The sequence below is a fragment of the Coprinopsis cinerea genome, assembly GCF_000182895.1.
Source record: "Coprinopsis cinerea okayama7#130 chromosome 4 map unlocalized cont3.4, whole genome shotgun sequence".
Taxonomy (NCBI): domain Eukaryota; kingdom Fungi; phylum Basidiomycota; class Agaricomycetes; order Agaricales; family Psathyrellaceae; genus Coprinopsis; species Coprinopsis cinerea.
In genome coordinates, this window is record NW_003307541.1 from 2,829,694 (window position 1) to 2,854,204 (window position 24,511).

At 51.6% G+C, this 24,511-nt stretch overlaps 13 protein-coding genes across 13 annotated transcripts; 7 read left to right on the forward strand and 6 right to left on the reverse strand.

The window, feature by feature from the left end:
* Positions 1-1,179: 1,179 nt before the first annotated feature.
* On the reverse strand, positions 1,180-2,600 carry CC1G_06188 (CMGC/SRPK protein kinase; the record flags this gene model as incomplete). Its single annotated transcript, XM_001836549.2, has 5 exons — positions 1,180-1,266; positions 1,336-1,454; positions 1,505-1,720; positions 1,773-2,134; positions 2,203-2,600. The coding sequence occupies 5 exons, from the start codon at positions 2,598-2,600 to the stop codon at positions 1,180-1,182; spliced, it is 1,182 nt and encodes a 393-aa protein (XP_001836601.2).
* Positions 2,601-3,112: 512 nt separating this feature from the next.
* On the forward strand, positions 3,113-4,976 carry CC1G_14459 (hypothetical protein; the record flags this gene model as incomplete). The annotated part of the gene is made up of 4 exons (XM_002911415.1): positions 3,113-3,335; positions 3,389-3,764; positions 3,817-4,705; positions 4,752-4,976. 4 exons carry the CDS (start codon positions 3,113-3,115, stop codon positions 4,974-4,976), a joined length of 1,713 nt encoding a protein of 570 aa, XP_002911461.1.
* Positions 4,977-5,148: 172 nt separating this feature from the next.
* CC1G_14460 (hypothetical protein) lies at positions 5,149-5,455 on the forward strand (the record flags this gene model as incomplete). Its single annotated transcript, XM_002911416.1, has 2 exons — positions 5,149-5,315; positions 5,407-5,455. The coding sequence occupies 2 exons, from the start codon at positions 5,149-5,151 to the stop codon at positions 5,453-5,455; spliced, it is 216 nt and encodes a 71-aa protein (XP_002911462.1).
* A 139-nt stretch (positions 5,456-5,594) lies between these two features.
* Positions 5,595-6,787, forward strand: CC1G_14461 (hypothetical protein; the record flags this gene model as incomplete). The annotated part of the gene is made up of 4 exons (XM_002911417.1): positions 5,595-5,610; positions 5,666-6,034; positions 6,088-6,466; positions 6,525-6,787. The coding sequence occupies 4 exons, from the start codon at positions 5,595-5,597 to the stop codon at positions 6,688-6,690; spliced, it is 930 nt and encodes a 309-aa protein (XP_002911463.1). The 3' UTR covers positions 6,691-6,787.
* A 413-nt stretch (positions 6,788-7,200) lies between these two features.
* On the reverse strand, positions 7,201-7,290 carry CC1G_14462 (fungal mating-type pheromone; the record flags this gene model as incomplete). Its single annotated transcript, XM_002911418.1, has 1 exon — positions 7,201-7,290. One exon carries the CDS (start codon positions 7,288-7,290, stop codon positions 7,201-7,203), a length of 90 nt encoding a protein of 29 aa, XP_002911464.1.
* A 745-nt stretch (positions 7,291-8,035) lies between these two features.
* CC1G_06190 (hypothetical protein) lies at positions 8,036-10,692 on the reverse strand (the record flags this gene model as incomplete). Its single annotated transcript, XM_001836551.2, has 6 exons — positions 8,036-8,248; positions 8,317-8,454; positions 8,512-8,716; positions 8,768-8,907; positions 8,969-10,600; positions 10,657-10,692. The coding sequence occupies 6 exons, from the start codon at positions 10,690-10,692 to the stop codon at positions 8,036-8,038; spliced, it is 2,364 nt and encodes a 787-aa protein (XP_001836603.2).
* Positions 10,693-11,083: 391 nt separating this feature from the next.
* On the reverse strand, positions 11,084-12,162 carry CC1G_06191 (ribosomal protein L30; the record flags this gene model as incomplete). The annotated part of the gene is made up of 3 exons (XM_001836552.2): positions 11,084-11,505; positions 11,685-11,753; positions 12,126-12,162. The coding sequence occupies 3 exons, from the start codon at positions 12,160-12,162 to the stop codon at positions 11,084-11,086; spliced, it is 528 nt and encodes a 175-aa protein (XP_001836604.2).
* A 776-nt stretch (positions 12,163-12,938) lies between these two features.
* Positions 12,939-15,512, forward strand: CC1G_06193 (II DNA helicase; the record flags this gene model as incomplete). The annotated part of the gene is made up of 4 exons (XM_001836554.2): positions 12,939-13,421; positions 13,489-14,130; positions 14,228-14,573; positions 14,629-15,512. 4 exons carry the CDS (start codon positions 12,939-12,941, stop codon positions 15,510-15,512), a joined length of 2,355 nt encoding a protein of 784 aa, XP_001836606.2.
* A 29-nt stretch (positions 15,513-15,541) lies between these two features.
* On the reverse strand, positions 15,542-18,593 carry CC1G_06194 (hypothetical protein; the record flags this gene model as incomplete). Its single annotated transcript, XM_001836555.1, has 5 exons — positions 15,542-15,973; positions 16,025-16,124; positions 16,175-17,706; positions 17,765-18,263; positions 18,319-18,593. 5 exons carry the CDS (start codon positions 18,591-18,593, stop codon positions 15,542-15,544), a joined length of 2,838 nt encoding a protein of 945 aa, XP_001836607.1.
* A 404-nt stretch (positions 18,594-18,997) lies between these two features.
* CC1G_06195 (hypothetical protein) lies at positions 18,998-20,594 on the forward strand (the record flags this gene model as incomplete). Its single annotated transcript, XM_001836556.2, has 3 exons — positions 18,998-19,215; positions 19,270-20,299; positions 20,367-20,594. The coding sequence occupies exons 1-3, from the start codon at positions 19,034-19,036 to the stop codon at positions 20,592-20,594; spliced, it is 1,440 nt and encodes a 479-aa protein (XP_001836608.2). The 5' UTR covers positions 18,998-19,033.
* A 91-nt stretch (positions 20,595-20,685) lies between these two features.
* Positions 20,686-21,073, forward strand: CC1G_06196 (hypothetical protein; the record flags this gene model as incomplete). The annotated part of the gene is made up of 2 exons (XM_001836557.1): positions 20,686-20,800; positions 20,865-21,073. The coding sequence occupies 2 exons, from the start codon at positions 20,686-20,688 to the stop codon at positions 21,071-21,073; spliced, it is 324 nt and encodes a 107-aa protein (XP_001836609.1).
* Positions 21,074-22,225: 1,152 nt separating this feature from the next.
* On the forward strand, positions 22,226-22,645 carry CC1G_14463 (fungal mating-type pheromone; the record flags this gene model as incomplete). Its single annotated transcript, XM_002911419.1, has 3 exons — positions 22,226-22,357; positions 22,412-22,455; positions 22,522-22,645. 3 exons carry the CDS (start codon positions 22,226-22,228, stop codon positions 22,643-22,645), a joined length of 300 nt encoding a protein of 99 aa, XP_002911465.1.
* A 354-nt stretch (positions 22,646-22,999) lies between these two features.
* Positions 23,000-23,843, reverse strand: CC1G_06197 (succinate dehydrogenase cytochrome b560 subunit; the record flags this gene model as incomplete). Its single annotated transcript, XM_001836558.2, has 5 exons — positions 23,000-23,182; positions 23,233-23,415; positions 23,471-23,631; positions 23,686-23,725; positions 23,780-23,843. The coding sequence occupies 5 exons, from the start codon at positions 23,841-23,843 to the stop codon at positions 23,094-23,096; spliced, it is 537 nt and encodes a 178-aa protein (XP_001836610.2). The 3' UTR covers positions 23,000-23,093.
* Between the last annotated feature and the right edge of the window lie 668 nt (positions 23,844-24,511).

Genomic DNA, 24,511 nt, shown 5'->3' on the forward strand with positions numbered 1-24,511 from the left:
CGCCTTCTCCAAGAAAGCGTAAGCTCCGAGAGTAATGCGTTTCCTGGGCGTCCGGCGCATCTTCATCAGAGTAGGGCGTAAAGTATCTGGTATAAGCGTCCGTGTTCGACGCATGAAGCAGGGCATTTGACGATTAACGAGGCAGAGAACATCGTTGTCCAATTTCAAGAAGCAGAAATCATCGGACTTTGGAATTCGGAGATTTCGACAAAAGCCACGTGGTCGCTACAAACAACACGCCAACAACGCGCCAATTTATTCCCCCTCACCCCCAATTATCTTGGGTAGAGAAACTGAGAAACCTAATTCAGAGGTAAGCAAATAACGTTTGGTAGGCTAAGAGTAAATCTCGTTCTCGCATTGCCATAGAGAAGAGAATCCTCCCATGCCTAACAGATCTGCATGTCAACGGTGATATATTATGTACATTGTGACAGGGTTGCATTTGCAGTGACAGGTCACTAAGCGCAAGAGCGCTAGATACGATCCACTTGGGATTCGCTGAGTTGGGTGTGCTGTGCGCTGAAGCCCCGCAGGGTAGCAGCATACAGCGGCCCCTTGACATCCGTCCTACCACCCTCTGTTGGTCCGCATCTCGTCCCCGAGCGTACGTGCCTATCGTCACAATCCAACAACGTCATCCCATTACCAGTCCTGTGCCAGACCAAGATGATCCGCCCACAGTGATAAGCGTCCCAACTACCCCATCCACCGTCCACAACCATAGGTACAAGATCCTTCCTCCCAACAGCCCTTCCCCAATCTCAAAGCCTAGAACTTAACCGTCCTGGATCTCTTGCTATTCAACACCATCCTAGCCGGTATAGGCTGCGGCTTTCCCAATTCAAAATCGCGTAGCCAGGGATGTTTAAGCAGCTGCGCAGCAGACGGTCGATCCCGCGGATCCAGCGTGAGGCAACGAGTGATAAACGCTAGCGCCAGATCCCGCTCCTTGTTGGTGTCGTCGAGGTTTATGGGTGCCTCTTTGTGTCTTGCAAGGGCTTCGCTTAGGGTTTTAGGGTACATCATTCGCTCGGGGATGTTCTTTAGGGAACCTGTCAAGGGATGTCAGAAGAGGAGGGGTTGCCGCAGGGCCGTTGTCAAAGATTTGCGCACCGTCTTCCTTGAGGTGGTATAGCGCATACCGAGAATTTTGACTGAAGTATGACGGGAAGTGGGTCAGTGACAGCAGCTCGAGTTGATTTGCGAGCAGATCGTCCTCTGGCCGCCAATGAGGACCTCCTTGGGCTCTGAACAGAGTCCTTCCTGTGAGAAATTCGAATGTCTGCGCCACGCGTCAGCCCAGAGCCAATGGAAATGGTCTGCAGAACTTACCAAGCACCCCAAGGACCAGATGTCGATCTTCTCATTCCATTCGTGGCCCAAAACGACCTCTGGTGCGCGCAATCGTATTGGCTGGACAACTGTAGCACTTCGTTTCCCGATCCACTGAGCTACATAAAGCTATGAGCCATGGCGACGCGAGAGACAGAAGGCTGCATACCTGATCCAAAATCGGTCAGCTTGAATACCCAGGTCAATGGATTCCGTTGGTCAAAGCCTGGCAAGGGAAGAGGCTGGGACCGCATCGCCCTGATGGTCTCCCCTAGTACCCTTCGTGGAGGGTAGCGCTCCACTGGCCTGTGCTTCAGGGTCATGTCGATGAGTTCCTGGGTGTCTTTCGGACTGAAAGTAACGAGGATGTTCGAAGGTTTGAGATCTGTGAACGCTGGTTTCAGTCGCCCATCGTGATCAATGGTGCTTGCACAAACCTGTATGCACAACCCTACACTCTTCGTGTAGGTAATCCAGGGCCTTGCACATTTGCTTAACGATCGTCTTCACGAACGCAGTCGGCATCGAATAATTCGTCCCAATCAACGGTCGCATGTCCTCCACGCTCATCCCACCCAACTCCATAACAAGACACAGATGCTTCCCGGTTTCTCGTTCGATATGAAAGGACTCCAGAAGCTTCATGCAATACTTCGCACCGGGAGCGACGTCGGATGCCGACACCCTCGCCAGAATCTCGCGTTCGAAAAAACGCGGACGCCTGGGGTCGTCCACTTCTCCGGCTTCTAGCAAGGTTCCGTAGTGGTTTAGAATCTTCAGAGCGTGGTAGGCGTCGTCTCTGTATCCGTCACCCGCAGTGATTAGAAGGCCGTTGGGTAGGAGAGACAATAACGAAGGAAAACGAACCGGCGGTCCTTGATTAGCCACGTCGTGGCGTACAAACCCCATCCCAGCTTCCGCACGACCTCGTACCGATCCTGAGCCCCAAATCGATCCCCAATCTCGACTCGAGCGTACGAGTACCCGTCTTGCAATCCCAATGTACACGGTTCTTCGTCGAACCCAATGGGTTTCACTCTTTGCGTAACAGAAGGGATGGTCGAGGTGAAGAACTCTGTCGGAGAGTTCACAGCCAGAGCCATGCTATGGCTCCTTCTCTTCGTCGTAGCATTTGCCAAAGCTTCTCGGTTGGACAGGGTACTCGTCGAAGGTTTTGCAGCAACATTATTGACGTTCACAGACGAAAGAAGTGGGGGAATGCGGTTCAACGAGGCTTTGGCAACCGCTGTCTGCACCGAGAGCATTCTCGATCGCTGTCGACTGGAAAACAGCAAGCTGGATGGTTATCGTCGCAGAATTAGTTGTCTCAGGGATTGTGGGTGCTCGTTGCACACCATAAACAGCATTTTAGCGCCTGGTAGCAGTTGGTGGTTGCGAATTGCAGCTGTGCCTGTCGTTTCGTGTGGGAGAAGGTCGAGCTTAGTCAATTGCTCCCGATGTCGTCAGCCTCGATGAGCTCAGCGATTCAGCGGACCGCGACGATGACCATGAAGACAGAAGCCGCCTCTGTACAACAGCGGAAGTTGAACATCGACGCTGATAAACGCGTCATTGAACACCTTTATCAACGCGTTTATCCTCATCCTCATCCCACAGGCGGTCACATCGGCAGCAGACTCGATAAGAAAGATGGTGACGCCCACACAGCAGGGCCTTGCCGGAACTATTACAGGCATATGGGCGTTGGATATCCCTCTTATTCAGTCGCTCTCTCCAACGCTGACCTGAGGAGAGGACGCAGTCGCCGTCGCCCATTATGAGCCGGCAGTGGGCCATCGTTCTACTCGCAGCGACCTTTGGGTTCGCACTGCAGGTCCCTCTCCAAGCGCCCATCGACCAGACACTCGCTTCTGAGTCTCGCAACGCCTCGAGATGGAGATTCGATGCTCCTCTTTCGTCCACGAACACCACGAGCAACCTCATCTTTGACGGCGTCAGCTCCCTTCTGCAGCAATGGGGTAACACTCGGTATCGTAATGGTAAGTAAGATCCTGCTCTATTTCTGAAGTGCAAGTGCTGATTCGTTCCACAGGCCACAACATTGTCCCAGTGACAATCCCAGTGGGCACGATCTTCTACCACGGTACTACACAAAAGGTGGTACCGACAACTCCAGAATGGGTCGCAACGGACCCGGAACACGCGTATCCGTTTTGTCAAGTCGCCGAAGGGGAGAAGGGATGCTGGAGTCTGACAGTAGCAGCTGCCCGACCGTTGAACATCCTCTACTTCGATGGCGCAAGCGCGGCGAAGCTTTACGGTCCTCTTGATACCCAAGATCTAATCGCGTTTGGGGAAGTGATTGATAACCCAGAAAGAGCATTCGAAGAGTACACCAGAATCGAGAGGCTTTGTTCGTGGGGGAAGAAATACAATCTAGATGGCTTCATGCGGATGGGAGTTGATTTGTGCGTCGTCACCATCTCTCCCTTAAACCAAGAGCTGACCAGATTCCTATAGCGAATTGATGATCTGCGACTTCCAAAGCAGCTTCGAAGTTGTGTCCTTCGTCAAGCTCGTTCCTGGTTTTCCTCCTCCTCCGGCTGTCCTCAAGAAGCCCTCCCTTGCCGCTTTCCGAATGCTCGAAGCCGGCCAAATGCACAATCACTTCCCAGGAGAAACGCGAGCACAGCTCGACTTGACGCGCCTTGTGTCCCTGTACGACACAGAGCTATTCCCCTCTCTCGTCAAGGGCCGTGAAGGACAGGAGAGATGGTTCCATCGCGCTGCTGGGATTGGAAAGGACGACAGGGAACGCCTCATGCAGCACCTTGACGATGTTCTATCTGCCAAACCGAGCCGAAGCAATATCGACTGGACGAGCATCTACCGGGTCGTCATTCATCGCTACGCAGATCGGCTGGAGGTGCTGCAGTCCATGTTCCAGTCCAAACCACCAGCATCTGAAATCGTTGGTCGTGCAAAGAAGACCGTCGACGTTTTCGAGTATGTGGAAAGCATGCTTTACCCCTATATCCTTTACGGCGTTGAACCACCATCGTCGACGGCTCACCAGAATGGAGGATCTCACGATTGGGCCATCCCGGTGTTCGAGCGATGTGCGACCTTGAATACCGCCTTCATCTCAAGTAAAGTTACGCTTTCGTCCTCTGAGAAGCTCCTCTTGCGCGCTGTAAACGATGTTTTATATGAAATCTGCCGGGCATTGGTTGGGATATGGGCGGAGGGCAGAGAGATCGGATACGGGGGGAATCCGGAAATCGAAGAGAGGCGGAACAGCTTAACTGACCATGGAACGCTGGGGAAATGGGAGAACGAAGTCGACAAACTAATCTCGTGGCTCGACTGGAGTGTTATGATTAAATGCAGACCTACCTGCGGATTCGAGGTAAGAGACCCAATCTGCTTTGCACCTCGCGCTCACTTCTTTACAGGAGATGTGTTACCTCCCTACCTGGCCTTTCTGGCCAGCTGAAGGTCTGATTTATCCCCCAAAGACACAAGAAGAGCGCTGGGGTTGGGTGAAGGAGTCCAGCGCTTTATATGCAAGAAGCCGCGCCACTTCAAATGTATCAGACCCAAGTGACTATTGGATGAAGCCCCAAACCGAGTGTCTGAGGCGGGTGGTGCCTTTGGAGGTACCTGGCCCAAAGAAATAACGAATCCCTATATCTGTAGACTAAATATGTACGGCAATGCAACGTTTGAGCGCTTGACGCCATCATCGCCAAGGGATGCCAAGTCCGTGGATTAATACCTCCGCAGCGCGGGTTGATCAGAGAGTGTCGCTGTGCCACCACGGTCACCCAAGTCTTCTTGATCCCAACCTCCATGTCCCAGGGAACGACGCCCAACCCAGCAGAGGCCTCACTCGCAGACGTCTGGTACCTCAAAGAAATCCAATATGGCACCAAAGACGTGAAGCAAACATACAAGATCATTACACAAAACTTTAATGGGTGCGAGAAGCTTAAATCCTCATTCCAATTCAAGGGATGGTTCGTTGACGACCGTATTGGTTTGGCGTTTTGTACAATTTACAGACCATGTTCGTTTATTGCGATATGTGCGTCGGAGCCGTTCTCCAAGGCTCGAAATCCTCTCTGATGCCCCTGTTGTGAATGATGAACGAAGGTAATATCCTGATCCTTCGAGGAAACATCGTCATTGAACCCCCGGAACGCAAGACGGTTTCATACGAGTTTCTTTCGCATTTGGTGGCCGAGTACCTGCTGTTATGCTCTGCCGATATAGACGTGTCCGACGCATTGTCCATTATGCCCCTAACGCAGAGTATGTCCTTGTCAACCTCCTCAGCAGCCAGTTGCTAATTTGTTGTGCTGCCCAGAGGGGATGGACCTCAATCCTGTCTTCACCTCTCCCACCGGGTTCCGGCCCTCAGGTATTGGTGGCGGCGAGCTCAAACTCTTCGAACACGTCGGAATCAAGCTTGTGCATGGGTGGCTCGTAGACCCAGGTAGCCAAGAAGCCAAAGCACTCGAACGCGCCCCAGATTACGACGCCGCGGTCAACCTCATCGCGGAAGTGGACCACCTGACGAACGGAAAGTTTGTCATGGAGGAGGAGGCACCCAACGTAGCTGGCCCATCCTCGTCTTCGTCGTCAGCACAACCGGTAGCTTCATCGTCCTCTTCGAATGGCGGGATGGGCCCCACGTACAACCTAACTGAGGAACAGCAAGCCAAGATTGCTGACGGTACGTCTCACACGTCCTTTACTTGGCAGCATGAGAATAATGACTTGCTGCAGCAATTGTTGTCCGCGACTTCCTCGACCACTCCCAATCCCAGCTAACCTATCACGGACTCTTCCAACTCGCATCCGAACTCCCAGCCGATACCCTCGTTGCTCTCTTCCGCAACTCCCACCTCTCCGTCCTCCTCAAGGTCGAGCACGACGAGGGCCCAGCTATCTATACACTCGCAACGGACCAGGTGTTTCTGAGGGAGTCGTCAGTGGTGTGGGAAAGGTTAGAGGACGTGGATGGCGGCTGGTCGACGTTTGTAGACTCGAATTTCGTCAAGGCTAGTCCAGCGGGCGGAGATTTCGCGGGCCAGACGGCGGAGGACGCGTTGAAGGCTATGGAGATCTTGGAGAGTCAGTACCAGGAGCTGGGGGATCCCAATGAGTGAGTCGTCTAAACGCCTACGTCCATCGACGCAATGTACTTACGCGCTTCATTGTAGCCTTGCGTTGGCGCAACAACTGCAAGCAGAGGAAGACTATCTGGCGCGCAAAGACTATCAAAGGCGGAGGCATCAAATGCGATTAGCAGAGGAAGAACGCGTCAAGCAGGAGAAACCGAAGACCAAGAACAAGATGTCAAAGTCGAAGGACTGTGTTATTATGTAGCTGGCGTCTGTGGATTTCTCATCTCCAATTTGGGCCTCTTTGCAACTCGTTTCTCTGTGGTGTTTTTACTTTCTAATGATTCACTGGCTACCTCGAGCAGAGCCCATGGTCTGATCGGACATGTACAGATGGCCTCATGGGCTATTGGTGCAGGCGCATTTTCCACTGAAAGAAAGGTTTGGCTTGTCCAAGTCTCTACACTCGTGGACTCTAGATCTAATTCTTCGCCCTGACGACAACCTCACGTTCACTCTTTCAGGGTTTAAGCGCGCAATAAGTTATACATTATAATTAAGTGTCCGGACAATAAGATTACATGGGTTTATGAATTAGGCCAGTGGCCATGATTCCAAAGTGATGCGGTTTGAAGCACGAGGTTCAGATTCTGAAAAAATCCAGGAGGATCCAGTCAGAAAAACCACCCCAGACAGATCGAAGAAAGAACATACATGATGGGTTCACAACCCAAACCCGGGCGCGTCAAATCGCGAGCGAGAATTGTGGGCTCGCTCAAGCGATGGTGCAGTAAGCACCAGGATCGCCGCCGCCGCCGGTCTCTCGGTCGATGGGGTAGTTATCAAAAGTGGTGAAGGCGTCCATGGCTGATGGGCTGTTTGTCTGAGGGAGGTACTGTATAACAGTGAGGAACTAGGAGAGTTTCGAGGCTGGATTTTATCCGTTCCCCAGGAGGCCCAAGCAGTGTTGGACGCATCTTGCTTCGAGTGGCCGACTGGAACCGCGCAGCCGAGTTCGTTGGAATGCGCGAGTAACAACAATCGAAAAAGTACTGCCCTTTTGTATGGAGCTAATGTAGGTTCGACCATCGAGTTTATGCACAATGAGGCTCCACTGACTGAATACTAACAGGACTCGAGCAAAGTCTTCCCCTCCCGCTTGATCCCAACTCCCGACGTCCGAATCGGCTTATGACTATTGTCCCGCCCCTCCGATGACGCGGTGGGTTCATCCACGAACCAGGTAAAGATAGATGCAGCAAGTACTCCACTGCCTCTGATTGTCTTCCACCAATGACACCGTGACCTCTGGTTCCCAGAATAGACTAGCTTCCTATCCATCCTCCCTTCCGAGAGGGTATCTTCCATTCTACAGAGGCCAAACTGGAAATACATGATTTTCTACACAATACTGGCATCGGCGACTGCTAATCGCTGCACCACAGGGTACACATTCGTCATGTCCGTAGCGCGACTCCCAGGGCGTCGTTTACACTAAAGAGAAAGAAAGAGAAAGAAAGAAAGAAAAAAAAAAAAAAGAAAAAGAGCGGAAAGGATCAGTAGCGTAGTTCATATAGCGTAGTTCATAGTAAATACATAGCAACAACTTCCTAGCACCCAACTGGCGATGAAAAGTCAGTGTCATCCGACTCGTCAGTGTCGTCTTCATCATCACCGAACCAAGACTCCTCAGACGAGCCGGCCGATTCAGGCGTCTTCTCCCTGCCAAAGTAGAAGGGGAAGTAATCTAGGATGAGGGGTTTCCAAATTCCGTCCTTGGTCTCGACGATTCCTTGCAGGTAGGTGTACTCCATCACTGGGACCTGTGTGACAGGATGTCAGAAAACCGTTCGTGAAGTAGTCAAGAGAGAGGGAGAGAAAGGTCACTTACACCACACTCGTCGACATGTTCATCAAGGTAGTTGCGACACACCCTGCCAACAGCCATAGCGAGGTCCTGTTGGCTTATACTATCGCCATACAAAAACCGAGTAGGAACAATCACTTTCTTCCTCGGAAGATCGCCATACTAAATAGAGTCCGTAAGTACCACAACGGGTCATCCCAGACTCGCCCAAAAACTCACTCGGAGATCCAGCTCAATAAACCTCTCTTGGACATGCTTCAACGGCCTTGCTCTGGCGCCCAGAATCCGGAGATCACCAGCCCGCCTAGCGTCCAACGCTGCAAGTGGGATGCCCCTAGTATTGGACTTGTGCCCGTGGACTGCAGGGTGGAGAGTGAATGGGATGAATGGCGTAGCTACTTCGTTCAAGGGGAAGGTGACGGTTCTGTAAACTCGAGATAAGTAAGGACTCATATCACAACGGGCCGCGACTCACTGCAGCTTTCCCCATCCCTTCAAGTTTGTATGAGCCGGTTTAGGTGGAGCAGGGGGAACAGGGGAAGGGTCGCCTTGCACCCCACCATCTTTCCCTGCGATCTCGTCGTCTTTGGCCCAGTTCTCCTCACGGGTTTGCTTCTACAGAAAACACGACCGTGAGTTGAGACACCTCACAGTCAAGAGAAGAGAAACAACTCACAGCTGCAGGCCGCAACTCAGACGCAATAGGCTCAACCTTGACACTCTTCGGTCTCGCCGACTTGAACGGATGAAGGAGAGTATCATCCACCCTACGAGGAGGCGAGGTCTTCTGCTTCCTCGGCGTGCCTTCATCAAGGACAATCGTAAGCCCTGCAATTGTCGGATAGGTCGTTCGTCGACGGCCCGAACTAGGACTTGTGAACGACTGGGGCGAGCCAGGCGCCGAGTCCAGTATCCTTGTGGAAGGGCTTTGCAGTGAATACGACCGCTTGGACCCGGTTGGGGTGCGGTAAATTGGCGAGGACGATGTCTCGTTAGGGACACTAAGGGATTGTGCGCTGGTCCTTGTCGGAGAGGAGTGATTGATAGGTGGCGGCGGGGAGCTGGTGGGCGTCGGAGGTCTGACCACGACAAGCCCTGGGGGTCTCGCTATGACGCCCGGTCGATGGCCAGGCGAACTGGTCCCTTGCGGCGAGCTCTTACGAGTAGGAGTGGTAGGGTGCACGGGGTCGCTCGCAGAGAATAGCGAACAAGCAGAGGCAGGGGCTCGAGGACGATCTGAAAGGCTTGGCGGTGACATTGGAGACCCAGGAGACCCCCTGACGTCTCTTTCGAATTCACTACAGCCATCGTCCATAGGCGAGGCAGGGACACTCCACGAAATACGAGGGGCTTCAGCAGGGTCGAGAAGCTTGGCGGGGAGGTTGGGATTTGTTGGTACCCTTATCCGCGGTGGACTGACTCTGGCGGGACTAGTCTTTCGACCTTGAACCGGCGTGCCCGGGGTGTTGCTTGTCGCCGGTGGACCACAGCCGGGAGCGGCGACGTGTGGCAATTGTCCAGAAGTCGGTTGGGCAGAATGAGGACGCTGGTGAATAGGATGACCTTGCATTCCAGGGGGCGCCAGGTATTCTGCGCTGCGAGAGCGCGGTAGAGCGTGCATCTGAGGTTGGGGTTGATAAGGAGAACCACTGTGCATTTGAACAGGTGGGCCACTGAAATGGTTTGAGGGCATCACATTGTGCTGGTTGAATTGGGTCCAGTGCCCTTGTTGCCATTCCTGGGGTGGGGGGAAATGGCTTTGGCCGAAGTCTTGTGGAAAAGGAACGGGAGATGTTGCTCCTACCAATGGCACCCCAGTGCCGTTGTGGTATTGGAAAGGCAAAGGCGAATGCGGGGGAATCGCCACTGGCGGGAATCCGACGATGTCGTTAAAGCGCTGGTGATGACCAGGGTCAACCCAGTATTGTTCAAATGGTGGATAAAGATTAGGTCCATGGTGAGCGTACTGAGGATAAGCCACCAGTACAGGTGAGGGCACAGGTGAAGGGTGGCCTGGGTGAACTTGGACATGGGTATCAAAGGGCAGAGGACTGCTTCGATGGTGAACTTGTGGATCCAGTCGTGGTTTCAGGGAAGGTGATGGCGACCTTGTGTTACCAGGGGACCGCTTGAAGCCATGACTTGAATTGCAGTGGCTGGCGATATTGAGTTGGAGGCGAGGGGGTCGATTTTCGCGCTCCCGGTAGGGCGGGTAAACTGGACTGTGTCCTTCATGACCTGGAGAATGTAGATGCGGTTTGGCTTGTGCATGCCCGGAGGTAGGTGACTTGGTGTCGTGCCGCCAACCCTATGCAAAAGTCAAGAATGGGTGAAAGGGCTTAGGGAGCAACTGGCCGGACTTACCGTCGTGATTAACGGTTGCAGGCTGGGGCGGTTCATTGTCAGAAGCTACACTGGCAGGATATCCGGTCCACCAATCCAGTGAAATGAAAAGAAGGTTGAGTGTAGATCGTTGGTCAAGGCTCTGAGTGGCAAGGTCAACCTCGGCGAGCCGTTAAATACGTGCCAGCTGGACAAAGCCACTCAGGGATGCCACGCGAGGGGAAGTGGGACCGCCATCACAGAAATCTGCAATTGAGACCCCAGGAGATCAAAGGGAAGCGAAGGTACCGATTTGTATCCAGGAAGCATTCACAAAGGAAGAAGACATTGAGGTGCGGAGGACCGGGCCAGTGAATTATTAGGTCCATAAGGTGTATAAATTACATCTAGCTATGATATTAGTTAGCCTAATAGACGTTGGGAGACATGTAACGGGGGCGTACCAAATCTAAAGATTCAAGAACGACCCCCGTCTACTGGAGACGACCTGATAACCGCGGGGCGCCTTCCTTTCCTGCCTCATCTCCTGCTTTGTCTTGACCATATGCTCCGGAACATTCTCGACCTCCACCAATTCCTTCACACTAAGAATCATACCCGCCGCTTCTGGAGTATGTCGGTGGTACACAGTTTGGAAACGACGGTGGAAACCGAGAGCAAGCAGTGTGCCTTTCTTTTTGTCGCCGAGCGAGATGGCGGAACGTTTGAGGGTGACCTTGAAGTGGGTATTTGGAGCTGCATCTGAGGCGACAGATGTGGATGTTTCAGCTTCCTTGGCTGTTGGAGAGGTAGAGAATGTTCTGCAAGCTGTTCGTTGGCCAACGGGTCGCGACGCTGCGAAGAGCGTTCGTGCAAGTGCTGAGGACATGTCTGCAAAAGGTCAGCGTTATTACGAGCCATAAAGCCATTCTCCTTACCAAAATGGGTTCCGACGATGTTGAGCCTGCCAACTGGGCGTTTCAGACGACACAGACGATGACCAGCACTTCAAAGTCCCCGACGTCGCCAACAAATTCGCGAACACGGCGGTTGCCGATCAAAAATATCACGGCACGCGACTGAGATCGAATCGCGCCCAACGCCACTTTGCGAAGCATGACCACCTCCTGTGACCTCGCCTGCCAGGACCAGAGGAGTTAGGCTGATGCTACCTGCCATTTTGCTCATACATTCAGCATGTCATTCTGGACATCCCGTCACAGCAAGAGGCGTCAGATTCTCCGATCCACGCCATGGTTTCTCACGGAGGAGGTCCCCCCCCTCCCCCCCAAAATGGGGTTAAGCGGTTGCTCATCAAATGTAGCTCAAGATGCCGTTGGAATGCCGTTGGCCAGCAACTGCTTCTCATAACTCTGACCACGCTCATTAACGAGCGCGTTTCCTCTCTCGTAACGCGTCTCCCGTCGAAATAGCCCAATCAACATGGTTTCTTGACTCTGTATCTAGTAGTGTAACATTACAGTATGACTCTTCTTCACCTTCAAACCCACCTTCACCTTCTTTCCACCCAAACGCGAATTCCTTCATTTCAAAGCTCCTCTCTTTGACCCATACCCCTCCCTCTGAAACTTATGACTCTTCTAAAAACATACGATATGTTCAATGCCATCGATGTGGCGCCAATGGTGTTAATCACGGAAAGGATACAAAAACACTCAAATCACTGGCTTTGCACCAGAAAGGTAGCAAATGCCGAGCAATTCTCATTGGTAAGTCTGTCCATTTCTCGAAATGACGGGCGCTAATGGTCATTATTGGCTACAATCCCCTTTGCTGTACCTGCACCTACAACTTCTACTCAAACTGATAATCATCGAGACTTTGATGTATTCAGTTAGAATCTCAAGTATATAGTATCACAGACTTCAATAATCTTACCATTTGTTGTCCAATTATGTCTTCGGTATTCTTACTCTGTTTTTCTAGTATCGTAACACCATTGGCCATTCTTTACAGCACATAAAAGTGTAAAAGTGCTACTCAACTTGTACTCGACGGTCTTTTCCCAAGGCAGCCGCTGTTGCAGCCGTAGCAAGGACTTTTGATCCCAGTTGATCCCAACACCAATGCCGCTGAGCGGCACCTCCTTGATATCTAGACCGGAGCCCGGTCCCTCGTAGCTCGGGCGTCACGTTTTTTGCCACGTGATGGACGTTCCGCTTTTCCTCGCTAGAGGGACCGGTCAATTTGGTTTAATTTTACCGTGTCGGTCCTTATGATCGCGCGGGTTGCCCATGTACCACCACAATCCACTTCGTCTTGAATTTATCTCTGCGAATTGACGCGTCAAAATCGACATGGATATGCAGGAAGAGGCCGTCGATACGACGCACATTGAATTTGGACCGCAACTACCAGATAAGACGTCGATTTCGTCGTTTACGACAGCGGAACAAGCTCAGGTCGCCTACGCATTGGTTGTCCCGGAAGAACGCGCGGTAGCATCCGGTTTTTGGTCGGAATTCTCGCATAAATGGATGCTTTGGGGCTTGAAGGCGTGTATGCTCATCTTTCTGGCTTCTGGAGGGTGTATTGTACCGCGGGAGTTCCAGCTGAAGGCAACGATGGCTCTGTGCTCGGGCTTTGACGCACTCATCGACGTTGGGACTGGATACGGCAAAACCTTTTGCATGATACTCCCAGCATTGCTCTTCAACGGCATGATTACTCTGGTCGTCTCTCCGTTGAAGAAACTACAAGAAATGCAGGTTCTCGAGTTTAGGAAATACGGACTTTCGGCGTTGGCAATCAATGAGGACACTGGCAATGATAAGGAACTTTGGAAGGTTTGAATACAACAGCAATATAAATCCCATTCGATGAATATCTCAGCATAACTCTTTCATTCTACAGGACATTGCTAACGGCGCCTATTCGGTCCTTGTGGTGACGGCCGAGCAGTTCTTTGTCGACAAGGGCCACTGGCCTCGGATGGCTCGACTCATTAACAAACGGAAGTTTTCCAGCAAAGTCAGATTCCTTTTCGTTGATGAGGCGCACTCTATCTACACATTCGGAGCCAGTCTCTATGGGCAACCAGCATTCCGACCTGCCTGGAGCTACTTGGCAGACCTTCGAACCAAGCTCGGCTCTCAGGTTTCTGTGGCTGCGCTATCTGGTACGATGCCGAAACATATGAAGACAGTCATCCGCGAAACACTGCAGTTCGACGACGAAACTCTCTGCGAGATCAAGCTTTCGTGTAACCGGCCCAACATTGCGTACGCCAAACATGCAATTGTCGGCAACCTCACCGACTATCGCAACCTTGACTTTTTGATTTCGGACGAAACAGGTTCCAATGCACCAGACCGGGTGCGGAGGAAAACCATTGTGTTCCATGACCGGATTACCGATGCGACAGGAGCAAAAGAACACCAGGAGCAGCAGCTACCAGAGGCCAACCGTGGCAAGGGGGTCATAGCATACTACCATGCCGGGATGTCAAAACAATACCTCCAACGAGTGCATGATGACTTTCGGGACCCGAATGGAGTATGCGAGATTCTCCATGCCACGGAATGTGCCTCTACTGTGCGGCCCTCCTGGACTTTCTCCTCTCGCTATTTTGGTACTCACAGAGCCGTTATAGGGACTCGACATCCGAGATGTCCATTGTGTCATCCAGTATGGCCTCCCTCGCGATATGACAACACTACAGCAAAGGGCTGGGCGCCCTGGGCGCGACGGCATCACTAACTCAGTCTATGTCCTCCTCTACGAGCCCTTTGCTCTCACGGCAGACCTTTCTCCAGCACGAGAGGCCGAGAAGATGTCTGATTCTCCCCTTGATCCTGATCGGCCCATTACTGGGAAGCTCAAGCCCAGAGGCCACAAGCTTCATCGTATCGGTGTTTCGGTCTATGACCTTGTTCAGGACGAGGATCGGTGTATTCGTGGTGACTTCGCCTCCTATAATAATGACACAAGTGAACATGGTACGTAAATCAGCTACATCCATTGGTGTTGCTGACCTGATGCTTCCGAGTTCAGCACTCAAGTTTACGGGCCCTTTCTGTTGCAATGGGAAGATCCATGGTGATAGGCCATTTGATTTTGGCTACTACTTTCCCTCGAAACTCCTCTACTTTGATGCCACTACCAAATTGGTGTATCGAGGCAACCCCAACGACCCTAACAGGACTCTGCTCGACCCTCCTACTGGAACAAAACGGAAGGCTGCAAGGAACAAGTACCGTCCAGTTGCATTTAGGGCATCACTCGTCTCACGGCTCGAGAAGTTCCGACTCGACGAATGGCAAGCATCCAAAAATCATCGAGTACTGCACCACCCCTCCTTCATTCTCACCAATAAACAGCTCACACTTATCGCGCGCATTCCGCCCGACCAACTGACCACACCAGAGATGATTATCAAAGTTCTCGGTGATGACTTGAAGCAGGACTTGCGCGGCTCAATCTGGGAACAGAAATATGCTCAGAAGGTCTTCGACATTGTGAAGTGCTATGATGCGGAGGTAGGAAGTCTAAAGGAGATGGAGAGGGCGAAGAAGGAGGAAAGAATAAAACGATCGAAGGAGGAGGCACGGGATAGGGCTATAAGAGAGGCGCAGGAAAGGTTCAAGGCAGATTCTCTAGCAAGGGAAGAGGCTGCAGCCAGTCGAGCACGGGAACTTATCATGGGTTCCGCCTCGACATCGATTTTTGCAACGACTGAGTGGCCTACACCTTCACAGCCCCAGAACACGCAGCAGACGACTGCTGTTACAGAAGCCACTAATTACACCGATTTTCAGCTCACCTATGCTCGCACTGCCCAGGGGAACTTGCAGGCATTCCAGGAAGCGGAGAAGCAGCGTATGAAGGAGATAGAGGATCGGATTAAGGCTCAGCTCAAACTCTTACGACAAAAATGAATAGAAAATTGTATTATATTTGAGTCTTCCTAATTTTCGTCATTTCCTGCATCATCCAACTCGTTACTGGTATATGTAAGATTATTCTGAGGTAGGTCGTCTTCCAAATCCTCCCCATACGATGCCTTACCCGCAACGAAGTCCTTGAACTTTCGATTAAATGAGTCTAGGGTACCTCTCCTCAACCGCTCCGCACCAAGCGCTACAATATCAGCCGATGACTTGGTGCTTGTGTTTCCCTGTCGGTCTTGCTTGAATGCCAAAAAACCTTCCTTCTCCACAGTATTAGCTACACGCCAGACAAGTTTTGATGTATCGACGTCAGAGTGGCCCTTGTTCTGGTGAGGAAGATCCAGGAACTTCCCCATCTTCCGCTTGAGAGCCTTAAAGTGGTCTATGGCTGCTGAGATGTCCCCTATATGGTCCCAGGTGCTTTCACACCCTTTTGCGACAATTAGATCCTAAAATAAATGTTACGCAGCACATAGGTTGAGATACGAAGACGTACTTACCTTGATATCGCCCACCGTATATTCCATATTGATATCAGTTGCAATGTTATGGCCCGGAATACCAGACGGATTAACAATCATGATATCTCGCATGATGTCCCTAGTATATTCCATGAGTTAAATATTGTGAAGAGAAACAGAACAACGTACGCAAATTCTGGAGTCCATACATATTTCAGATTTTGAATGAGATAAAGAACCTCGGTACAGTAGTTGTTGGACCCAGCGCCACGATACATCATGGCCAGGTGAGGCAGTATTAGCTCAATGCGGCCAATGTCACCGTCCCGCGTTGCTGCTACAAGCTCGAGAAGAAAGAGGGTGTCACGGATGAGCAGACGGGTGTTCTGGTGTACTTTGTCTCGCGCCGGGTCCTTTTCGCATGTGTTTTCAAGTGGAGGTGGAACCACAGGCTTCGCTTGCAGTGGGTCTCTGTCTTCATTTGCGTGGAGATCGTCTTCGCTTTCATCCGAGTCGTCATCCAGAGTGAAAGGTTCTGGTAACGGTGTCATGAAGTCGTTGACCACTCTGGTTGCTTTTGACACAATGTCGTCAGCCGTGGGCTTCGATTTGGTATATTTTTTGAATGCTGTAGTCTTCTGGGATAGAGTGGGCTTATCCCCAAGCGATTCGTCGTCGTGAGCACAGACATCCTTCCAAGCAGCCAGAAGAAGCCCATTGAGAACTTCGGTTAGTGCTGCAAAGAGGGTATGGTAGTCGGGCTTGGCCCCAGAGAGCCGCGACTTTTCGAGGATGGAAAACCAGTAGGTAAGCGACCCTTTTTGTTTGAGAGTACCGCGATGGACATGCAGAATACCCCAGGCAAGGTTGAGGGCAGCATGGAACAGGCCCATCGAAAGTTGGAATACAAGTCGACGATGCCAGTCATTCTCGTCGTCCTTGCGCTGGATTTGGAGTGTTCGGATGCGGGAGTTGGTGAGCTGGTCGTTTATGCTGGGGATCGCGTATTTGCAGAGTTGCTCCGGTGTACGTTTGAAGGTTTCGTAGGCTTCATCATGAAATTTGGCGTTTCCTTGCACTGAAGCTTCTTCCGTTGTCGAAACTCGGGAGACAAGAAATTCGGTGCGTTGTTTAGTTGCAGAGACGAGCTTGATGGTCTTGTGCGAGAGCCTGGCGTCGGCGTACTCGTCCTTTTTTAATTCTTCATCCGAATACTTGAAAACGACATTGATGACGTGAACGAGGAGCTGGTGGTGGATATCGCTGTTCTGAACATCGGTGAGTTGGAGGTCCTTATCCCACTGTAGACCGTTGTACTCCGGGTTGCGCATCCTAGCGAGCAAGGGTTCAAGTAGCAGGTCCTCCTGCTTCGCATTTCGCAGGGGGTACACGATTCCCAAGGTCCCCGATGTCACCTTCCCCGTTGTCTCCGCTTTCCCCTTCTGCGCAATGTGAATCGAGGTGCTAATGTTGATGTTGTCGTAGCAGAACGCGTGAAGGAGAGCTGCCGCAATTATAACAAGGGCCATGCAATGACCTGCGAGAAACTGGATGAGGTCCAAGACAGCCTGATAGCTGATGGAAAGTCCGAGGATATGGACTGCTTCTATTGCTTGACGGGAGGCCCCCGTAGTCCATAGATACAGTCCGAATTGTGCTTGAAAGCCCAAGCACTTGTTTGAACGGGAATATAATAACATCCTAATGATAGTATCACAGATCTAAAAGGGTTCCGTGAGTTCCATTGGTTTACCAAAGATATCAGAGAAAAGAACGTACTGTATCAGGCTTCTTCTTCGAGTTTTTACCCTCTTGTCGCTTCGTTTGTGCTGCGCCTCGAAGTAACCGCATTGTGAACGGCGCTACCTCCGCAAAACTATCCGGCTCTTGGTTTTTGATGAAGTCGGGGGAGATGTCAGCGACACCTTTGAGGACGTGGAGGTCATGTAAATCGTTCAATTCTGCCGAAATTGTGCTGCGTAGGAAAGACTGTCCAGAATCTCCCTTCAACCAGGCCCCAAGTTTTGCTGAACCTTTTGGAGAGGCGCTGAGCGCTTCGAGGATTTGTACGAGGGTCGTACGGTCTTCCTTGTACAGCTCCGTGCGATACCGTTGGAACGTCGGTGATTTTTCGTCCAGAATGCACAGGAACACGTCAAACGGACTGAGCCCAGCCTCTCTGATGTGATGCAGCAGAGAGGCCACCTTTTCTTCCTTCGTCTGCTTCTCTGTCCGGGCAGGCTCGTCCTCAGCTTCAGAGTCGGGTGCCTCAGAACTCCTGGAACACGAAAGTTTAGAAAGAAAGGCTGGAGAACGATAAAATGGTATCATACCTCGAATATTCCGCCGTTTTTTCGCTCCTGACATCCGTCTCAGATCCAGATTCCACCCCAGCTTCAACTCGGGCTTCAACCCCTTCAGCCTCAGGTTCAGCAGCCCGGCCCCGTCTGGTACGTGTTGAAATTGCGGTTGTCTCAGCAGAAAGACATCGTCCTGTATGTCCTAATACCCCTAGTCTGCTCGAAGATGGGTGCTGGGTGCTGGGGCTGCTGTGAGCGGTCGCCTGGAGCCGTGCTGATTTTCGGCCTCCGTGTGGTATGTTTTTCATGACTTTCCCGGTTTTCTTTTTCCCTGTACCCCCCAAACTCTTTTGTTTAGACTTTGTACGTCCCATAGTAAGCAAACAGCGTCGAAAATTTGGTCGAAATCGATTGGTATTGGGATAAAAAAAGGGAAATACAGCGGGGGTGGTGGTAGACAGGACGATCGTAAGGACCCACCCGCTAAAATCAAACCAAATTGACCGGACTGCCTATCTCCGATAGGCGTCACGTCCGTCACCTGACAAAAAACGTGACACAGTCCGGATTCCGGACTACTTGATATCCATCAAATTCCGTTGACGGGCTGTGAGAAACCATGGCGTGGATCGGAGAATCTGACGCCTCTTGCGTCACAGCTCAATGACTATAAATATTAGCAACACACCCCGCAGACGACCCATTTGTCCCTGGCTGACATAGGAGTCCTGTTCTCTCAGCCCAGACGATGCCCGAGCTACCCTACGAAATATGGCTCGAAGTCGTCCAATATCTGCCTCCAGAGAAGCTTTTTCAGATTGGGACGCTAAATCGCCACCTGCGGAGCATCGCGCTCGATGAGCGGTACAAGAAAGCTCAAATCCACTACCACGGGGATGCGAAGACTCGCGATTTCCTGACATCAATGAGGTATCTTTCAATTACTCTGTGGTTGAGCACTCGGCTTGCTGACACGATACCAAGACGGTCTCCAGTCGAGGTGGCGCCACGAGTTCGCAGCCTACTCCTCCGCCCACATGCCTTTGGCGCGTCCATCACGATGAAGCCTGGTAGCGGGAGCAAGGATGCCAGGTTCCTTCTCGAAAGCTTGACGAAGCTGGTCAATCTGAGAACTCTAGACCTTCAATGCTACCATTACCGCAGCTTCCTAGCCACAGGTCCCTACATCTCAGCAGCGTTTCGGGTGGCGTATACCCACAGCCTCCAAAGCCTCCGCCTCCTCGTTCCACTGGAGGCCTACCGAGACATGGGGTTGTCTACGATAACCCTCAGTCACCTACGCCACCTCGACATCAGGATTTCGATGGCTTATCTGACTTCAGATCCACACCATTTGTGCCAGAACTATCTTGCGCCGTTCATCAACAACCACAGAGCAACCCTCGAGTCACTAACCCTCTCAAATCTGAATCAGAGCTTTCATTACCCCCTTGACCCTATTTTTACAGGCCTGAAGTACTTCTCACGTCTTTCGAGTCTCGATCTCAGCTTCTTCTACGTCGGACCCTCCCAAACCATGCTCACGGGAGCCCACAGCTTCCTCGAGGCCCATTCATCCCAGATCCGAACTCTCAAGATTAATCTCGACTTCCTCCTACGTCACTCACACACCCTCGTTCCTGAGTGGAAGATTCTCCTGTCCGGACCTCTATTCGGCTGCCCCCTTCCACGCCTAAAGTCCTTGACGCTGGGACTGACCAAGTTCCCGGCCATCAAAGACATCGTACAGTACATCTCCCTCCATAAGCACACGTTGACCGAGTTCAACCTTACCCACAAGATAGTCGTGTTTTCTGAACTTCAAACCTTTATCTCGGTTTTTGAGGGAGGACCTCTCCGATCCCTCTCATTCCGCACGCGCATCTTAGCTCCCCCTGTTCTGTCCTTGCTATCGACCAAACTCCCCCAGTTGCATCGTCTGAAGGTGTCCTACGATACATGGGGCGGGACGCAAGAGCTGGACGGCACGTTCTATTTTCCAGGGTACAGCTCGGTAAGCTATCCCACTCTCTGCATCCGTCTTCACTAACAATGACTGTATTCCCGTTCTTATCGCTCAGATTCCCTTGTGCGTCGAACACTTCCTCTCCGCCATGGCCCGTCAGGACTTCTCATCATGGAGTCTCCGCCATCTGGATATCGCCGTATGCTACGACTCAGCTGGCAAGCTACCGCTGTGCTATGCTGCTCTTGCGAAATCAATGCCTGGCGTTTGGACGTTCAATGGGATGGATCGGAAGGAGTTCCTTGGGGACAAGAAGGTTCACCCCAAGAACCTCAACCACTGACTTTTTTGCGTCGCTTTTTAGGATATGACATGGTTTCGACAATTCCAACATCGCGCTACCTGTGTATTATACATGACCCTCCGAATACGATATGAAATTGGCATGGTGTTTCCCGGGACCTATCGAGGGCCTTCATGATCTCAGTCCTGCTTCCCTTCGTGTCTTCAAAGAGGTCGTTTCCGGGCTTGCGAAGGAAGACGCGAAGAGTACGTCCTTCCCTCGCCGCGGGACACACGTGGCTTACCAAACCTATTTATTTCCTTGCCTTAGATATTTCTGAAGACCAATGGGTCGTACACAAGCCCGTGCTCTGGCTCGGTGCAGCACGGGACGCCGTCTGCGTCCCTCAGCTTCGGCAGCCAGATCCAGCATTTGTTACCAATGTCACGTCTAAGGTTATTGATGTTGGTCACTGGCTTATGTTTGATGCTGAGAACGAGGTTAATTCTGAGTTGGAGGCCTGGCTTGAGAGACTGTAGCGCATGTGCTTCTCTAGATCTTTTTCTGGTTTAGAGATTGCTTACGGTAGATAGGCGCCCAGCCCAATCCATCAATTCATATTGATGGCGCATCATAACGCCGCCCGCCTCCGCATCCGCTACTAAAGCCGACTGGTCTTGCTCAACCACCCTTTGAACTGGCAAAGTTCCTGTTCCCGCGCACCTGTCGATGACTCAATTTCGATCCAAATGCGCCGTTTCCTGACGAGATATACACGAGGGCACTCAGTTTCCATTGCGAAAAGGATCCTTTCCTCGTTATTGTTCTTCAGCCACGTTCCTGGAGGCGTGCAATCCTCGAAGGTGACAGATAGCATGAGTGCCACGAGATACCTGCCATCTCATTATCAGAACCTCTAAGTCTCAACATCATCCCTATTGTTTTCTTACAAATTTAAAGTTTACAGTTGCCGACACCAGGCAGAAACAGAAATCGGCCATGACTCAAGTCTCAACCACCTGGCACTCCGGGGAAACGCCAAGGTCTGCATCCACCTTTGAAACTGGCGCCCACCTTTGAAAAGCCGTTACGTCCAATGCAGTCGTCTACGCGTTGGCTAGAAATGAAGTCCGTAGAGCCTGTACCCACAGAACTAGCATAACGAACAAAAGCCCGATAAACCCTTGTCCAAGTTCCGTTAGCTCCGCCCATACACACTCATACACACCTGTACTTTTCAGGTCATTGGAACGCCGGAGGGAATCCCTTACCTATTCCTGGGTGCTTCAAAACAAAAAGGTTGAAGAGGTTCTTCCATCACCGAACTTCTGTGGTGGGTACACAGGTACGATGTCAGTGTGTGGCACCTGTCGTCTGGGAGAATAAGCCAGGCAATGTCTTTTTGTTATTGTTAGCTCGCACTCGAACCGAGTGATCTCACCGTTCACAGGGCATCCGGGACACAAAAACGTCGCTAGCGAGTCTTATTATCTTCAGTATTGATCATCTTTAAGAGGTAGTAATCATACTTCTAGGTGAAGGACGCCACTGTGGATCGATAGAAATGCCGGGTATATAACCCGTTCACACTCTCCACCGATTCTCCAGTTCAGTCGAACACTCCAAGCTTCTCCAAGCTCCTCCAGCGATACCATCCTCTCCACCCAAACCAACCAACCCACACAGCTGACATGGATGCCTTCGCTACTCTCTTCTCCACCGTCTTCCCCTCGACCAACGTCGATGACATCACCAACACCCCCACGCCCTCCGTCCCAGTCGAGGAGGAGACCGGAGGCGGCAGAGGCACCGGTGCTTACTGCGTTATCGCATGAACAACGGACGACCTATTGGTCTCCGATGGCATATTTTATTAGCATCAGGTTATGCTGAGCTCGTTCGAGCTCGGCTTGCGATACCCGTGAGTAGCATCTTTCTCTTCTTCGAGTTGATGGAATAAACCGCTGACAATGTTTCTGGTCTACAGATTTCCAACCCGCATCACATTCAATCATCCATCTGCATCTGTACACATACTCAGCAACATCATCGACATCAGCATCGTCATGAAGGAGGAGAGGAGAACATACAAACAACCGGCATTGTTTTAGTTTTCGGTTTTGACAGTAGTTTCGAGTTTCGCGATAATACTGGGGACGAGACATTGGAATTCTCGTTCCCATTCTTTGTTCTTCGGGGAGGTGGTAGCTTTATTTTCGGTTTCGGTTTTCTTGTCAGACTCGATTTTGGGCGGTAAAAAGTGACAATCGAGATTGGTCAAACTATATTTCGTATCCTGCGACAGGTCCCTTTGTGGCAGCCTGCACACGAAGATCGGCTACTGCTGAAATACTCTGAATGGTTGAGCGGAATTCAAGGTCAGCTTACCATCGGCCAATGGTGCGGGGAGAGCGAGGGCGTCACCAAGCGGCAGAGCCTCACGCGATGGTCAAAAAGCTCAATAATGAGTGAATTAAAATTATAAGGCATGGCGAACTTTACAATGCGACACAGTGATTTGTGACCAAGCAGACGAGCGACTATTCCTCTTGGATACGATTACTTGAAGAAAGTAAGGACGACGGTGGAAACACCGGTAAGTCCCAGCACAGCGTAACCGGTGGCGTAGGCGCCCTTGACCGAGAGGACTATTACACAGTCAGAGAAGGGTGTGTTGGGAGACAACGTCGAGACTCACATTTGCCAGCATCCCAAGCCAAATGCCTCAAGCCGTTCCAGGCGTGGTAGGAGAATGGAGCGGCGAGGATGGCCTTGCCGGCGTACTTGACACCGTCGGGGAGACCAGCGACAAACTCGACGACGTGTGCGCTGTCGAAGGTGCCGGGGGCGATAAGGTAGGCGATCGAGAAACCGTACAACACTAGATTCTGGTAAGCGCTAGTTGTAAACGGTATGAGGAACCGGGCGATACGCACAGACACTGAGGCCAGCACCAGTGACACGGTTAGCAATAGATCCGAGCCATGTAAGCTGGGGTTGGTAGATGGTGAAATGGGGGCTGCTGGGTCGCTTTAGTCGTTGCTTGTTGAGGAGTTGGAGGTTCTCGGCGGGGGTCAGGGACTCGGTTTGGACGAATCTAATCGCGATATTTAGGCGCTAGTCTCTTTCAATAAACGCGTTTCCTTCTCACCTCCTGGTAATGGAGTTTCGCAGAACAACCTGGTTTCGCACTGCAACCCCGCATTAGCCAATCTGTCCTCCAATCAAACGACCAAATAACGCACGGGTCCTTGGGGTGAAAGCGGCGGTTCGAAGGGCAGAACCCAATCCAAGAGCTCGAGAGGTCATCATTTTTGGCTGCACCGTCGGTCGGTCTTCAATCTGCTGGTGGTCGTTGGGGTAAAATGCGTCGTCTGTTCGGGCAACGGTGAGCACCGGGTCTGCAATGCGAATCAAACTCCGCCCCGCTGATTGGCTGGCTTCCGTTCCACGTGATTGTGTTCCGGTGTGATTCCGGGAGAAGCCGGCTGAGGAGTGCCGTTGCCGTGCCGATGGGCGCTTGCGACCCTGCAGATTGGCGCTTAACATGAATCCAGAGATATTAGTTGTCCTGTCTCACAGGAGAGGCCGCTCACTTAAATTAAAGTGCTGTGTTGGCTCATTCTTCTCCTGTCTCAAGCCTTTGAAGTTATTGCTCCGGTCGGGACTCAGGCAACCATGATTTTGGAAATCATGTAAGAGTTCAGGCTATGGGACAATCAAACGATATGAGACGCTGCGAAAGATGTTGTATAGGCAGATACGGAGGGACTTACCGGGGTGCACCTCTTCTATTGAGAAGGAGAACAGTTGGCTAAAAGTAACTGTCTCTCTATCTGGGATGTTTGCACTGGAAGGCGATGCCAAACACCGCCAGCTGGCGCCCCGCCGACCAACCGTTGCTTGTGGTCCTCCACTAACGACAAGGACTTCGACCCTCAGAATGACCTTTCTGACAGGGTCTTTAGGACTTCTTC